At 37.4% G+C, this 17,973-nt stretch overlaps 1 protein-coding gene across 1 annotated transcript in view; it reads right to left on the bottom strand.

The window, feature by feature from the left end:
• Positions 1 to 17,973, bottom strand: part of DACH2 (dachshund family transcription factor 2) — a 293,462-nt gene that overhangs the window by 44,431 nt on the left and 231,058 nt on the right. The window contains 2 exon segments of the mRNA XM_030497302.1: positions 9,588 to 9,668; positions 11,472 to 11,607. Of these exon segments, the coding sequence (XP_030353162.1) occupies positions 9,588 to 9,668; positions 11,472 to 11,607 (217 nt within the window).

The raw sequence follows: 17,973 nt of genomic DNA, 5'->3' as shown, positions 1-17,973 counted from the left end.
AAATACACTAGTTAAAAGAAAATTCAGTATATGTAAGTATATTCTTTTTACACAGTAATTTCAAGCTCTCTCTCTAAATCCCTTCTGCCTGTAATGCCATAGGTTATACGACAATAATGCCAAAAGTCAAATGGAACTCTGACGACTCTTCCTTTAATATGTGAATTTCTCCACACTTTTGCCTGGAGGGTACCTTCATTACAATCACTTTCTAGATTTTAAAACTAACAAAAACCAAGACAATAATAAATACAGGCCAATTTCCTAATTGACAGCATCTAAGATGTCTCCAAAGGTTACAGATGTATAAATTACATGTTTTTTTCTGATCAATTCATATTTTCCAACCTCTGTGCATAGGCACGGGCACACACATGTATTCCATTTTCTACTCCAGCTCAGCCATCTACCAGAGATGCTCCACCCTCCAACATACTCTACATCAAAAAGGCATCTTCTACCCCACCAGAAGCAGCACTCCATGGAACTGTCATTAAAAATTTTACAGTTATGTATCCCCTTACTGACAACACTCACCCGAATCAGGCATGGGATGTATCAGCAAATTCACACAAGCCTAGCTATCAAAAGTCTAGCTTTCAAAATATTGCACAGCAGTCCAGGTGACGGATAAAACAGATTCAAAACTATGCAATGTTTTATAGATTATAACATTTCAAAATACACCTGGAAGCAGAATTTTATGTTTTAAACTGCTTGTTATAGCCTGTCATAGTCTGTCAACTAAAAGAAAAACCTGCTTTGGAAATGATTGTCACACTGACTACAAAATAAAATAAATCAGTTGGTATTCCAAAAGCAACATTCATCAGCCAAGCAGGACCAAAGAAGTGTGCCTGGGGAATTTTTGTACTGGACTAACCACAGTCTTTCTAGCTTTGTACTCATTTGCCTTGAATTTCAGAATTCTAATGGCTAAAAAGGTTGAAGTATAAATGCCCCTGTGGTGCATATGCATACAATCTTTTGGGAAAATTACCCATTTGCAATAGTTCTCATGAACATGATGAAGCATTACAAATACATCACCAATTAACATCATCTCAGAATGACTTATGAATCCAACTTCTACTTTCAAAAGTGGCTTGATTACTTCGGGGCTGATTTTCACCAGTATTCACACAAAGTAGTCACATATATAGGAGTGATGGCTCGAAAACTCTCAGAAGTCTGATCCTTCAAGCTAAAGCTACAAAGGCACTCGGTGTTCTAATGCTTGGTACAAATATGTCAATGAGGCATTGGTGAGGTATGTAAAAAAACCTAACCACCAATCCAACAGCTGCCTTCAGTCCTCTAAACTTGTGCCCAAGGTCCCTCTGGACACATATATTTTATCTGTGAAGTTTAACTTGGGTCCTATTTGGACAATTCGACATAGACCGTAAGTCCACGGATGACAGTACTCCCTGGCTGATGACCTCATAAACCCCAAACGGAGCAGCCAGTTGAGAGACAAGAGTCTTGTTTTCAAACCATCAGACTATTGGTTTGGGATTATTTAGTAAAGGAGTTTGGGGAGGGGAGAAAACACACAAAGCAGCTCAAGAGTACAGCTGATAATGCAGCAGGCCAAGGGACCTAGTTAAGGAGCCTGCTCTTATGAATATTTAATCACTCAGACAAAGTAGAAAAGCTTTAACTAGAGATGGTGTGATAGAAGCAATGCAGAGACACAGCAGCCTGAAAGAGGCTTCACTTACGAGATTCAATCTCCTGCTACAGATTCAGGTGTTTTGAGAAGGAAGTTTCACTTCCAGCAGAGTACCCAATGACTCGTATACCCCAAATACAGCAAGGCACAAGTGTCTCTCCTTCCACCTTTTTATCATCCATAAGTACCTGCTACAATAAGAATACTCACAGATGTAAATCTTAGCCAATTGTAAGCAGTTGCCTCCCAGCCGGTAGCAGACACCAGCCCCTCAGAGCAACTCAGGCAGCCCATCTCGTGAGCACTTCCCAGCTCTGGCCAGCTTGCTCACACAGGCACATTAAAATACTACCGTTAGTGTCAGAATGATCGTGTCCTCCTTGTTCTTCTCATTCTGGTATTTTATAATTTACTGGGTTGTGTAACAACTGTACAGTGAGAATCTCACAGTCAGTCATTTTAGGTTTGTTTATCCTTTTGGCAAATAAATTTCCCTATGATTGAGGGAAGTTGAGAGGAGAAGGTGGAGACATTTTAGAAGCATAACAATTCCTTGAGTATTTTGCATGTTTTTTCCCCACTAAATTCATTTATGAAGAGCTTATAACATGAAAAAACCTGAATACAGCCTAGGGGGGAAAAAAAAAAAAAAAAGAGTTTCCAGGACTATTTCTATGTACACAGTAAGGGTTTGGGTAACACAGATAATGCGCATTTTATTTACTTGGTGATTCTTACACTATCTCACCCATGCATCTACTTGCTACTGTATTAATCAGAATCATTAAAAGAACATCACAAAATTAATACTGAACTTACTCAAAGGTGCAGGGAGTTTCACGGAAAGAATTCAAAATGGGCCACTTTCTTCAGAATAAATTGCTTGTTTTAAACCAGCTGAAATTACACTGATGGCTTACTATTGTGGCCTCCCATTCTATCAGGTGTGATGCTTAATTTCCAAAGTAAAGCTGATAATATGAAAAAGCTACTAATAGGACTGTCACTCCCCAGAAACAAATATGGCTATAATAACCAAACACCTAACACAGTAAACAGTGCTGTAGTGGTGCCCTCTGCCCCAATAATCGAACATGAAATCTGATTTCCTTGAAATTACAGCCTGAGCTGGCTGTGGTCTGGACCTCCTTATGTTCTGTAGCCCCAGTGGCTCCTGAGTTCAGTGTATGGGTCGTATCAGCTCTGCTAACAAGATATCATGTAACTTCATCAATGTAATTCAATGCAATGTGTGAAAGATAATGAAGAACACACTTATTCTGGTTTCATGATTACCTATCTATTTCAAGAGGATAATCTTTTTCTACTTCCAGTCCAAGGTTACTTCACTATCTTATATGTACACACTAGGGATTTATTACTTTTTATTATCAGGAATGTTTGTTCTAATGCAGCATGCACACAAACACTCTGAAGATGCACATGAATGTACGGTTTTGGGCCTCAGCCTTCCTGTCACCACAAACCTCTGGGCAAGCAATAAGGAAGGGAGCTCTTAATTGCCGTCTTAATGTGACTCCTACACAGAAGGCAGGCAGACTCATTCCACAGAGAGATCTTAAGATATTCAAAAGGTCAAATTAGAAAAAGAGTCCTGGATACACAAAAACGCTACACAAAATACCTCCCTCCAGTGCTTGGTGTGCTCCAAGGCTTCCCCATAACTCATGCTTTCCTAAGGCTGCTGGCCCAGGAGCACAGACATGCACAGCATCCCCCTGTGAGCACCCGCCGCTCTCCTGAGTACCAATTAGCAACGTTTCTCCCCTTTTTATGCCTTTCAAATCTGATACAGCTCAGTAAGACACTACTGAAAACTCAATTCACAGTATTGGAGGAAAAGTGGAAATGGTAAACTCTGAAGAGACAACCTGACTTTGGAAAGTAGCTACCTTATTTCCGTCTTACTTTGTTCTCATTTGCCCATTTTATTCCATGGACTTACATGAATACCTCACTAAAACATTTGGTCCAAAGCCTTTTCAGTAAAGAAAATTTCAATGTTTCAGCATGTTTGTATACATACATGATTTGTAGTGTTTAGACAGCAACACATTGAAGTCACTGAAATCCAATAAATAAAACATATTAATAAATTATATATCAATGTAAGAAACTGTCTTGGTCCATCTGCCAGTATAATTACGAAGCAGGTATTTTACTCTTCAGAAAAATAAGGTATTCTTAAAAATGATTCTGCAAATAAAGATCTAGAACAAAATTAATGTAGAAGATGTGACCCTGGAACACTTCTTCAATATCTCTTCATAACGGCCCTTGTATTTATGAACATTAGAGCAATGGTTAAACACATAATCATAATGTGAGTCATATGAGTCTAGACGCTTCAAAAATCAAAGCTTTGTCATTACTTTGTATTTACATGTACTGCAAATCTAAGTGATAATAAGAGTTTGCCTTGATTTTATGGGTTTCGCTGTTGGGTTTTGGGGGGGGGGGGTTTGATTGATTTACTGATGAAAGATCACATTTTAACAGTTGTCAGTTCACTTGCAGGTTAAATTTAACAACAAAAAAACTTGTGGAAAAAGCCTTTACCCAGAATAGAGCACTGTGCTTCTTACTTTTCAGTATTCTCAGAGGATATAAAGCGTAAAAATATCTTGAATTTTCCAGTGAACATTTGCACCGTGCATGTCACTTAAGTTTTTTGGAAAAAGAAACCCTTCAAACCTTTAAACCCTTCTGTTATTGCCTCCACTGCTGAAGAAATAACCTAATAGAAACACTTAGGTACCAAAAGGAACATGACTTCACTTCTAATTTGGGGAGCTTTTCATGTATCTCAAGAGGAGATTCATGAGCACATTCATGAAGAAAATTGCTTTTTTCTCTTGATATCTTTAACATGCAAGTATTGATACGTCAAAGAAACAGCATGATGAGCATTTGAAGTGTTGGCACCTATCGTATACTTTGTATACACACTGCGTGGTACAGCTTCATACTCTTAGTTCTCTTTCTTATTCCTTGAGCTCTCCATCTGGATGCTTTCAGATTAATTGCTGGAAAAGTCCTCTCTCTGGAGGACACCCCCCGCACCAGGGCCTGTTGCTGTTTCAGGTGTTCTGCACCTGCTCGTTCTCCTCCCCTTACATCCTGAGTAACCCAGTCCTTTGGCAATGATTAATTCAAACAGCGTAAAACCTCTTTTCCGCAAATGAAATACAAGACATAAATATAGTTATTATTTCATTACTGTAGTCTCTGGCCATCTGAAAATATTTTGCTCAGCTGACAGAAATGATGCAAAATTCTCATTTCCTTGAAGTAATAAAGGGAAAGGTGTTCTTTAATAAAATGAAAAGGGATAGCTGCCAGATGCACAGCTTTAGAGACTACCGTCTTTGGAACCATAAGGCTATAGCCTGTAAGTCCAGATTTGTACTCTGAAGATGCAGACAACTGGGCTAAAGGAGGGTAGCATCGCCCCTGAGCAGCTCTGGGAAATTCAGAGCAAATCACTTTCTCAACAAATACAATCTTTATTTCTACTCAAAGGCTGCTTGAACAATGGTTAGGTCTGGAGTTACTGGCAATTTATGACATTTTCCTATGAAATTTTACTCCAGTTCACTTCAGGTGAAGTGCAGCTCCAGTGCCCCAAGCACCCATGTGAACACCCGAACAGCCAGTCAAAGCATGCTGTGGTCACCCACATATCCTGCTTGCCTCACAAAATCAGAGCAGAGGTGTTGGCTGGCATGTGCCTGGCTCTCACCAGGGCTCAGGACGTGCCACAGGTCCAGGAGGAACAGCACCTGAGCAGTCTGTAAGTATCACTCCTGCCTGGAATAATAACCACCAGTGTTAGCTAGGGGAGCAATCTTCCGAACTATGAGGCTTTGGCCAAACTCTGTTCCCACTAAAGACATGAACACTCACCTTGATTTCACAGTGGCAAGAGCTGGGCCGGTGCCTTTTATTACTCCATCCTGTATGAGGAGTTTGGAATAATTCTTGTCATGCAGTCAAACAGAATAATTGTACCGGCATTTAAGTCTGACTGGAAGGCATGGCCAAATTCTTTCCTGGCTCGTTTAACTTTCCTAATGCCAGAATTCATATGCAGGTTTCTATAAAGCCTATACAGGGCTGTGTCAAACACAATCTTTTCCCATACAATACAGGTTTTTCTCAGGATATATACTGAAGCAGATGAATTTAAAATTTAGTTTCTGTGAACAATTGTGCAGGTAAAATGTAACTGCCTAAAACCACACAGAGCAGGAAAGCCACAATCAGGAGGAATTTGCGTTTAAGTTCTGTGAACACTTGGGGCTGTGGTCTGCGGAGGATTTCAAGGCAAAATGCTTGTGGCACCATAATGGTTATAGGCACTTGGGAAAAAAAAAATAATAAAAAGAAGCATTTTGTAGTAAAAAAACCAACTGCAGACTTATAAAGAAGTTTGTTGTCATCTAATGTTAAGCCTCACCTATTTCCTAAAAAGATGATGAAAGGATGTGAGTAATTGAGATTTAAATGGCATTTCTCCTTCAAAAAGCTTATGGGTATGGTCTGTAACTGGGCCCTAATCCCTCTGCACTGAGACAGCCACCAATTCTGTAAATTCTGCCCCACCAACATATACAAACAGCTCAACATAATTGGAACAACCTCATGTTAACTGTCTTTTGAAGAAAAACTGTTAAGCCATATTCTCTTCAGCCCTAATTACCTTGAAATTACTTTGATGAGAACAAAGTGGCACATTTTTTTCTGGTGCTGAGATCACTTAAAACAGGACACGGAAAACAGAAATTGTGTATCCTAAGGGATATCACAGTATCTGTCTATAATCATTACAATAACTTTTATTGGTTTTCATGCTAAGATTTCACATAAGTAGTACTACTGCTAAATTTTAGTTACTTAATTTTCATTTGTTGCTAACTTAATTGTTACAGAGTGCTCAGATTTGTAAAGTTATATCAAGGTGCATAACAAAAACATGTTCAATATATGCCTTCAATAATTTCTTTGTTGTTTGAAAACTTCCAACTTACAGCAAAGCTGGCATTTTATGGCCTGCAGAGCTATAAATCATTTTTAAAATCATGATGATATTACTCAAAACAGATGTGAAAACATATGTTTGCCACGGTTGTATAAACCGCTTACTTGTCATACTTAATAAATGTTGATACTTTTATTTAACTACAATTCCTTCTTAATAACTTTGAAAATCTTTTCCATGGTAAATATATTTTGCCTCAGTAAAAGTAATGGTGGGTTTTGAAAAACAAAGCTTGTTCTGTATACAAATTACGTGTATATTTTTTTTCTGAGCAACCCAGCACATACCACACTCTTCACTGACTGTCCATATCTGACTATGAAAAGCATTCACTATATTAGAGGTGCACAAGAGCCCAAACTAATTATACACAAGAGAATAAGAATAGTATTAGGAACAAAGGATCCATACGGGAGCAAGTCACATCACTGAAAAATAACAACACTTGTATGGGGTGACAGAAATGCCCAGCACGTACGGGCTGGGGATTTTCAGAAGCAGAGTACTGACTCTGTCCTACTGGTGAAATCCATCAGTTATCAGGTGCTTGTATCCTGTAAACCAGAGATACCTACAGGAACTCTAATACAGGTCTGTCCCATGGCCAAATGCAAAATCAGCTTGAATTTCACAGATATACAATGTTGGTGCCTTTAAACGTTCAGCATTTGTCCCACTATAATGTCAAAGGTTTTGGTTCTGGAGCATGGCATTACTTGAAAATTAATCTTTACTTGACAAAAAGAATAATTTCTTACTCTCATGTTTTCAGAGAAAAATATTGATCTGTATAGATCAAGTAGAAAACCAGAAACTTTATTCTATCTTTAAAAAAATAATTTAAAATTATTTTGAAGCACTTTTTTCTCATGCAGGTAAACCTCTGAACACTGAGTTCACCCCTAAAAAAATTCCCTTAGTGCATGCAGAAGTAACACACGTATAAAGACATATTCCCAGTACCTAATCGATTAAAGATAATACTAATGCAAAAATGAGATCAGGAAATGAATAAACCTATACAACTTTAATCTTAAGGTAAATTATGGTACACAAAATTTTAGCATCAGATCTTTGTGATTTCGTACATGTTACAAGGAACGCTCAGTGATCACAGGAGCCTGGGAATTAGGTTCACAGGTGGTGGAGTTTAAATTACTTTCACGCTTTTGGGGATTTCTGAATTGTCTTTTCTGATTCTTAAACTGTACCTTCCTTCATCCATCCTGCATGACAGGACTGCTACTACCAATAACTACATGATTTGCATCTTTGAATCCCATAGGATATTGAATTGTTCGCTGAAAAATGACTAAACATGAGGCAAGAAACCATGCACGGTTCAACAAACTTAAAATCAACTACACTTTCAGATTTAGATTAAATACACATCTATCTGATTACTACAGAAATGTATGTTTTAATCTTAGGAATGAAGGTATGGTTGATAACTGTTTAGCCTCTGGTCCATAAATGCCAACAGGAGTTCAAAGAGGGAATGATTTAAGCGTGGATGATCCAGACAAAATTACCGCAGAATGTCAGAATAGGGCTCTCTGGAGTTCCTGCGGGAAGTGCTTAAATGTCTAGAGAAACCAGTGAATAGAAAACAGCTTCTTCAGCTTTCAAGAAGAGAGATTCAAGTACAAAATACAAAATATAAGGAGGAAATTTCAGGTTCTTCCTGCTCGTGACTGGGATCAGTCACAGATGGCCAAGGAAAAAGGCTGATTATACAGAATCATGAATCCGCTCAAGTAATTTTATGTAAGCCTGGAACCACAGGGTAAATGGAGCCTCCAATTTCTCTTCTGAGTTGCTCATAAGATTTGTCTATACCTGTCTTCTCAGTTTTCTCAAGAAAATACATCAAAATCACCTCAATCAAAATACATATCAGTTTGTGTTTTTCATTTATGATATAAACATGTTTCATATTTACAGTAGACTTACAAGTGCACTTTATATTTTCTCCTCTTTTGGTTACTTCCTTTCTCTTTCCTTCTAGTCTTTTTCACTCTGAAACCTTACTATCTCCCTCAGTTTATACCTTTGCAGTATTTTTCCAGTATTGACTTACCATTGCTTTCCTTTTATTTCTGTATATCTTAACTCTTTTTTTTTTGCAGGCACTCAATGTCATATGGTGCTGTCTACATGTAATGCCAGAACAAACTCTTGCCTATTAATATGCAAATATTTATTTCTGTTGTTATATTTGCAAGGAAACAAAATGCTGCTTCTTCCCTTGATGTGCAGCCACAGACATCACATGCTCTCCGTCACTAAAGCACTTCCTCAGGGCTTACATGCATAGACCAGCAGTATCCACTTTTTCCAGTACAACAACAATCACCGAAGGGAGAACCAAGCAGAGGAGCCACTGCCCTGCTATAGGCCTGTTACTACAGGCCAGATGTCACTTCTTCCCTTGCTGCCCCCTCATTTGTGAGGTAATGCAGTATTATAAGACACAAAAATGGCTTGTTTCCCTCACCTAGGTACCAGCATCTGGAGAAGTCTGCACACACATTCCCTGGAGGCAAAGAAACAATACCATGTGACCAATCAAACATTTGCTAGGAACTTCATAATAATTGAGCCAAAAGACCAGCAAATTATTAGCCCCAACTATAATAAACACAGAGGCAAGGATCTGGTGGCTTACACTTCTAAGGAGAATTACCATGTAAATTCACTGGACACAATTATTCACTGCAATTAGGCACTATAGCACTCTTAAATTTATAAAATATGCCATTGCATATGCAGAATCCTAGAAAAAGGAATAAAGCACATAATAAGTGTAACTTAAATGCCTGGGATGGAAAAACAGTCTGTAATTTTAACCTTTCTCCTTTTGTATTTTTTTTAGGCTGGTCCAGTTTCTTGATCAATGAAGTTCTCCTTCCCTGCTGTTGGTCAGCATAGCTAAAAAAGTCAGAGTGCACAACTTTATAACACCATCAGTAAAAAACATGTCAGAACAGAGAAAATATTTAATTCTATTTTCTCAGTACTTTGGGTATTTTATAATTTGTTATGTATGTAAGTTCTAAGCAATTGATCAATTTTGTTGTCCATAATCAACCATTTTGCTGTCCCAGTTCGGCACTTAGAGCCAAGTAAAATATGCAGCAAAAGCAAATTTGCTCAACTTGATTAAACAAAGATACCAAGATAAACCCAAATTACTACTGAGATGAATGTGATTTCTTAGTGAAATGTTCAGATTAACTAATTAGAGAAGTACTCACAGAAACCATTTTGGGGAAAAATACATTTTAAGGATTTAAGTATTTGTAATTATCTATAAAGTCAGCAAGTTTAAAAAATCCAGTTTGACAGATAGTAACCCAAATTGACAGATGACAGCAAAACCCCAATACACTGTAGTGCTGAAAGAAATTCTTTACTTAACACCTGCAAGATCAGGGAGAGGTGTTAAGTTTATAATTTTCAGGATGCCTATTGTCTTTGTTCTTATTTGATTAACACATTTATTACAGAAGTTATTCCAGTGAGGACACTTGTTAAAAGCTTCATTGCCATATTTTAGGGAAACTATTTCTTTTTGCTTTAAATCGAAAAAGTGAAAACATACACTTATATAGATAAAAGCATATACACATATCTCTTACAAATTTAAGCATTAGAGATTCAACACAGAAATGTTTCAGTTCAAACTAAATAAAACTAGTTTTCTTTAATTAAACTTTCAGCACCACTTCGGGGAGCCCAGAGTCTTGTAGTTGGTGCAACTGCGCGCTGTAGCTTTCAAAAGCTAGAGTGAGGACTAAAGTCCCTTCTTCACCACTGTTACAGGAAGTTACATTTTGTCCTGTAGATTCTAGCCCTATTTTACCTATTTGAAAAAGCTGAGGGGAATCTACTTCTAATCTCTGCCCTGTGTTGCATATGTTTAGGCAAAATAGTTCAGTTCTTACTGATTAGTTTGTTGTAGAGCCAACTGTGCTAGTAGTGCCATGGTGCTGCCTTTGCAGGACCGAGTCAAAACTGCAAAACCCCAGCAAGCAGCTGAGTAGTTATTTGATGGGAGTGAGGTCTATGCTGACGTACATGGACTGCGCTGTTTCTGTAGTTCAAATCTAGCTCAGCAATGCCTGCATGAGCTCCAGCCATTGAGAAGACAACAGTGTTGACGTACACTGGCAGGAAGAGATGTTAATTGACTTGCCCTATATCCGTCTTGGAAGCACCAGAAATAGGATCTGAACTTCCTCTAGACTGAATTAGCATTTTAAATACAAGATCGATAATGCATAGGCTGTAAAAGCTGTGGTGTAGACACCAAAAAAATCAGAAAGTCCTCAGCCTCATGGCGATGATGGAACGTGTGGGCATAAGGAGGTTTCTGGAATGGAAACGCCATCATATAATCTGTGAAGAAAAAGATACCTTGCTGTTTTTCAATTCCAGGTGCCTTCATAGGCACTTTCATACTCCATCATGCACGAGAAGTTGGTTTTACCAGAGAAGGGGTGGTATCTTCCGTGCATGTATAGATACCGGCATAGAGTGGATCTGAGGGGCTGGGCTCGGCATAGTGATGAACCTAATAAAACAAACTATAGCGATGAACTTTCGGGGGGGGGTGGGGTTAGCAAGTGAGTGCTTTCCTGAGTTTCCCAGCAAAAATTATTTGCCTCAACAAACTTCTAAAATGCTTGAGGTCAGTAACTGCAAAGAGGTGCGAGGCTGCAGAGCACTAACCAATTCTGTCTGGTGTGTTGTCCAACTGGGACGGTGAGCTGGACACGCTGCTGCTCTGATGGGAGGAAGCGTGGCTCCCAGGCCGCTGACTGTCTTCTAGAGATGGAGCTGGCGAAGGGCTGTCTTGGATCCTTTCCTTGGAACAGAAATAAAACAAGGTCTGTGCACTTTGATTCATGAACTTCACTGAAGTTCACTGAAAAAAATGAAGTTGGCTTAAAACACCAATAATAAATGGTCTTTCTGAGATAAATAGTGAACTGAGAAAAAGTTTCACTATTTATCTTTCTGAGATAAATAGTGAACTTTTCCGAGAAAAAGTTGAAATGTCTTTTGAGCAGTGTAGTGTCATCTACAAGTTAAAAAGACTATAGCCTTCTGCATGCAATGTATCTGGGCACAGGTTTTCATCCTTTGTGGTATGACATAGCATTTGCCCACCTTTTATTTCTTGGTTATTTTTTATTTTCTAACTTTTTCACACATAAAGAATTACAGAATTGTTAAGGTTGGGAAGGGACCTATAGAATGTTCGTGTTCATGTTGTTTTCACAAACTTCTTTTAATCTACAGATAGGAAATTGACATCTATGAGTCACATTTTCAAATAATAATTCAGTACTTGGGATTAACCTGTCGCTAAATTGGAGTCAAATCTGTAAACTCACTAGAATCTGTACCTGAATAATACATCAGTATCTTGTCAGGGTAGCGCCCAGACACATTTCAAAGCCGTGGCACTGCTAAGAACTTCACTTCTGCAAGAAAAGCATCACTGACTAACAAAGATCAGAATGTGCTTGCAAAATGCTATATTTACTGAGAAACGTTTTGATGTTCACCTCTAATTTAAATATGCTCACTCAGTATTTAAGGTAAGGAGGAGGAAAGGCATAGAAATCTACTAAAAAGATTGTAGCAAAACTTAAATTCTGCAGTTCTGAATGTATCTATACCTGCAGGAGTACCTTGAAGATGACACATGGAATTGTTCGATTAGTAAATATCTACTCAGGACAGAGGTTAGACAAGCGTGGCCATAAGTTAATCATTCACATCCTGTCTTGAGGAAGGGGCAGAGGATCGTATATGACCACTTTGAGAATCCCTTCCAACCCCAGTGCTATCCAACATGTCTAATTTTCTTTGATTAAAAATTCCCAGTAGCCTTAATTCCTGTTCCAGGACCAAACAAAAAAATACAAATCTTCTAAAAGGGACAGATTCATGGCCTGAGACACTCCACATATTTTATCTTAAAAGCCTCTGTGTTTTACTCCTCTGTTACACATTCCCTGAAGGTGTAGTTCCAAAGCAGAGAGCTAATAAGGGGATGCTTTGACTTTACAGAAATCCAGAAACTGCATCTTTGGAGTTGCCTTCATCCCTGGCAATCCAGCTGTTCCCCATGGAAACTCAGAACTGAAAATACTACTTTCTTTTTTTTTTTTTTAAAAGGGAGATCCTCTTACCCCCACCTCATTAAGAATCACAATTACAGTATAATCTGGGGAAGCTGTCTCAAAGGAACTTTGCAATTTTTCTGGCCTTCCTAACCTATTCTCAAAGATCTTCATTAGGAACATGCAATCTGGCTACTTGGGGCAATTTACTGTGTGCTTCGAAAATAAACTCACTGGCATCTGAACTTTTAACACAGTTTTTGCTAGACAATATCCTAAATCAGTAACACAGCTTTAGGAAGAGAATGGTAGATTCTACTAGTTTTTCCACTATAAATAGCTAGCAGAATAGCTTCTGTCATACCCTGTTGAGGCAATTCATTAATAACACTGGCAGTAGGATTGACGTTTTAAGAATATTCTGTTACCCATTAAAACCATCTAAACCACACTCATCTTCCTATTTACAGATACATTTGAGAATGATGCAAAGGGAATATGAGATTGGATCCTCCTAATAACAAGGGGTGGCACTTGACAATTCCAATCACACCAGCTGAAAACATAGCATTGAATGTCTTTTTAATAGGATAGTTATTGTACATTAAATAACAACTGAGCCTCAAAATGATGTAACAGATGTGTATCTATTACATAACTCTTAATCCTCTATGGATCTGTTTTCACTAATTATCTGTTATTTAATGAACATACAATAACTAATAAATCTTAAAGGGATATTTTTAATTGCAGTATTTTTGGATGCTAATTAAAAATGTTTATTAAGTTTTAGCAGATATGAATCTATTATGTTGAGTTACAAGTTCTTGAAATTTTGAAAACTGAATGGTTTTAAATAAACAGTTTCCAAATTCTGGGGGAAAAAAGTCAAAGTCACTGATCTTAAAGTCTCCTGTGTTTTCCTCTTCTCTGCCTCCAAAAGAATGGTTTTAGATGTTGCTGAGATAAAGCAGAAAAGTAAAACAAGAGTCAGGACTTTGTAGATGGGCTGCTTACTAAGTTGCTTTTACAAGTCACGTTCTTGCCCCAACAAGTATTCTCCTAAATAAACGATGGATCACATACATGCAATCCTGAGTTTATAAATACTAGGTATCTTTTACCTTTGTGTAAAATAATAACTTCCAAATAGGTTACCGCTAACAGGCTACAACTCTGACTGTAATTTTATTCGCCTGGATTTCAGTTTTAACTGTCCTCTTTGGCACTATTTCCTCTTTTTTTACCACAAAGAGTACTCAATTTACAATTAAGATACCATTTTGAAATGATTAATTTAACAGAAGAGTACATAGTTTAAGTAAATTTCATTGTCTACTGCAACCATGAAAATGAATAGCCAAGAAGAGGACATGCCAACTGTTCTGCAAAAAAAAGCTATGAACAAATATGACTATGAATTAACACTTAGATATCACACAAACAGCCATATATGTCATCTTAAATGGGAGTTATTTGAGTAATTCAAAAGCTGATGATTTGGAAAAGCAAAGTATTCGAGCTCCTTCTGGTAACCGCATTTCCCATTGTCTCTTGCTATAAAATAATCTCTGCTTCAAGTATTTGCCTTCAAACTCAGGGTCTTGGTTTGAAATGTTCAGACAGAAATAAAAGTGTCAAATAATAATGTCATTCTTAATCACACAGTGAATCACTAAGTGAATTAGTTGATTATGTCATCTAATGTCTTATCAGTTATAAAAATTTACATGTACAGGGAAGATACAGTTTTCCCTATAAGCAACAAAGGAGCTGAAATTTTCTCTGTATCATATGTACTGCAAATGAGGATAGAGTCATCATCATGTAAGACTGGCATATGGATCGAGAAATTGTCTATTTCTAAATGGTTGTGTGGAAATGCAATGCTGAATTTCCCCCACTTATAATGAATAACACTATGAAACAGACTCTTTTTTTGCAAGTAAACAGAATCCATTTTTCAGTCCTGTAATCAGTATGCATCTATTTAGGCTCTACTTAACAGCAATGTGCTCTGGTTCATTAGGTAACTACTGTTGTGTCTCAGCCTAGTTAAAATTTCACAGCAAGTTAATCTATTTTATTACAAATGAGAACACAAGTGATAATGTCCTCACCATTTTCCAAACACAGGGTTAACAGTATTTGTAACAAATCAATGAGGGCATTTAAATAGAAAAATTGCAAATCTAAAACCTTAACAATTTTTTTTACACATTGATGACTTCATTTTGTCATCTATGTATTTTACAGCCTTGTTACTTTTCATATATTTTATTTTTTTTCCTCCTGAAAATAGCTCAGTTCCCACCGGCAGAGTGCTGTGTAGCCTGGTTGTACAGCAGATATACTCACAGTAATAGAAAAGCGTTTCTAAATAAAGTCCTATTTTCTCCATTTGTATTTCTTCCTATTCATAAATTTGCAAGATTCATATTCCAGGTTATAATGTAATGAATTATATATAGAAAATCTGCAGATAGTGAGAATTTTATGAAAAATGAAAACATTTCTCAAGACCGCACCTATTTATCTCACTACAGTACCTACTTTACCTTTTCTCTTTCCGTTACAGAGCTGTAACATAAATTCTCAAAGAAGACTTTTGCAGTATTTAATCCTTTTGAAGGGTAATATATTTGTCTCACTAAAGATCAGTGTCTTCCTTTGGCTCAGAAACTGTAGCTACAAAGCTTGACATTGTTAATTTTAGTTGTGATTTAGGTTAACGGCAGTGAAGTCATCAACTCATCCAATTTCTAGATACATCCTCGATTTCACCTGAATATCCCTTTTGTATCCCCTGTGAGGTTGTATTCCACACAAATAATATGAAACACCACGTACCGGTTGCATCCAGAGCAGGGTTTTTTTTTGAAATATATATGAACAGCTTACCTATTTTTGACATAATCATCTTGACCTTAATTCCTTACCTCTGATTTTTTTATAGTATTGATCTTCATTTTGTGTCAAGAGTTTAGAGAAACAATGCTGTTGGATTTTCCTTTATTTTTCTTTATTCTTAGTTCTAATGTAGCTGTAATTACTCTTCCAAATGTTAATCTATTAATGAGTTCCTAGAGGACTTAATGGCATTTCACTGCTGACAAGCAGGTTTTGGAAGTTTATCTGAGTCCTGGATATTTTATTCAGACATTTATCTTGATATTTCATATTTAATTGAGGTGCTGCTTCTGTACTCTATAAGGACTGCAGTGGCAGGAGAGCTGGAATTCACCAGACCTTGCTAATGAAATAGAGAGGAAAGAAAAACAGAGATTCTACTGCCTCTAGGTCTAGATTAGGGTTTTCACCTATTGCAAGAAAGACTTCGAGCTGATGACCATGTTGGAATAAGAGAGAGTTCATCAGCTCTGGCAGAATAAATTTTCCCACATTAATTTGCATCCCAGTTCCCAACTGGAATGTTTCTCGGGCCACACCTCAATCTCCCAGTGCTTGCCAAAACACCATTCAGACTCACAAAATGGACTACACAGGTAAAAAACAAATCTAGAAACCAGAGCCTCATGTCTCTGGAGTGGTCTGTGAAGCCAGAAGCAGCCAGCCAGCAGAATGCTGCAGACCTCCTCACCTCCTATCCCAAACCACCACAGTTCCATGTCTGTGATACTGCTGCTGCTATCTTCCTGGCTGAATTCTATCCTCAATAAAAGAGGAGAATAAGAGAAGTTAACACAATTTCAGTTAGCACAGAACTGAATTGCTAATATTCTTAAATTTTATTTTTTTAGTTAATACTAAGGCACATATTTCTTTCCAGTCAAACTTAAATCGACTAAAGTCAAACTAATAGTATTTGGATCCTAATAAAAAGTACATTTTTAATGTTGTTCTGAAGTTTAGAGTCCTTAACTAATGCATTATTGAGAAAAGCAGTATGTAATTGGCATTTAGGCTTTTCAAAGAAGAATGATCCTGAAATGGTTAGCAGGAGCTGTGCTAACTCTGAAATGATGCCAGAGAGTGGCCTACAAGAAATACCACAGTTAGAGTTACTATTTCTGGGCAAGTGGTGAGGTTTGTATTTTGAATCATCTCAGTCTGGAAATGGGCACATGCAAAGACTATGGGTCACTTGGTCTTCTGAGCTACTTATAGAATCTCCAACTGCTGTAAGAACTGGAGATGAACAAGGTAAACAGCTGGTCTGAAAACTAAGATAGGATCGGCATGTCTGAAAGCCAGCTGGATTCCATTCATCTTTTGCAGTGCATCGGGAAGTCATTCACTTAAAAATATCTACTTTGCCATTTAAAATATCCTTTTTTTTTTTCACTGTGTACATACAGTTGTTACAGTTGTAGTCAACTGGCAATTATTTTCCCACCAAATCTGAAAAATTATAAAAACTCTTCTGTTTACCGATTTTTAATACCAGATGTTCACTTGCTAATTCCATTACCTTGTGACTACTTCCTATCAATTCATTAATTGCCAGCTGCTCAGCCAAACAGAAATCTGCAGCTAATCCGACCGTACTGGTAAAGAGCCAAAGAGCTTCCTTCTTCACCATTTCTTAAATCAGCAGTCACTGTGAAAACTATGTCAGCCTTCACTCGTATATTAACATTTTACATTTACATTATAATTTGAATCTGAAAGCATTATATTAACTAAAATTGGAAAGGATCTGGCAATGGAAACTTTCTACTTGTACCCCTCCTATGAATTGTTCCACCCAGTACTGTTACTGAGTGAAAGAAAGGCGCTCCCAGGACTAATGATGATAATGCTGTATCTAATCTACACTATAGCTATATTAGTTTATTAAGTACAAAATGCAAATGACTAAGCCAATACTAAAAATACCTGAGCCAGACTAAAAGCTAGTATGTGCTTGACCTCACAATATTCCCTTGCAAGCTTTGCAAAAAAAAAGAGATGCTTCTTAGTGTATTTTTTTCCACTTCCAAGTTTAAAGTAAGATTCATTGCTTATTCTTTAACCTAGCAACTAGGTATTTCAGTGTTAACAAAGTGAGGCATTCTTGGCATTGCAGGGAGAATGATATGACTGCCTTCAAAGGAGAGATCAGAAGGGTATTTAATGCAATTTGTAGGACCTGAACA

This window comes from Strigops habroptila, chromosome 9, assembly GCF_004027225.2.
Source record: "Strigops habroptila isolate Jane chromosome 9, bStrHab1.2.pri, whole genome shotgun sequence".
Lineage (NCBI taxonomy): Eukaryota > Metazoa > Chordata > Aves > Psittaciformes > Psittacidae > Strigops > Strigops habroptila.
The sequence above is the reverse complement of the archived record's forward strand: the minus strand, read 5'-3'. Positions and strand labels throughout refer to the sequence as shown.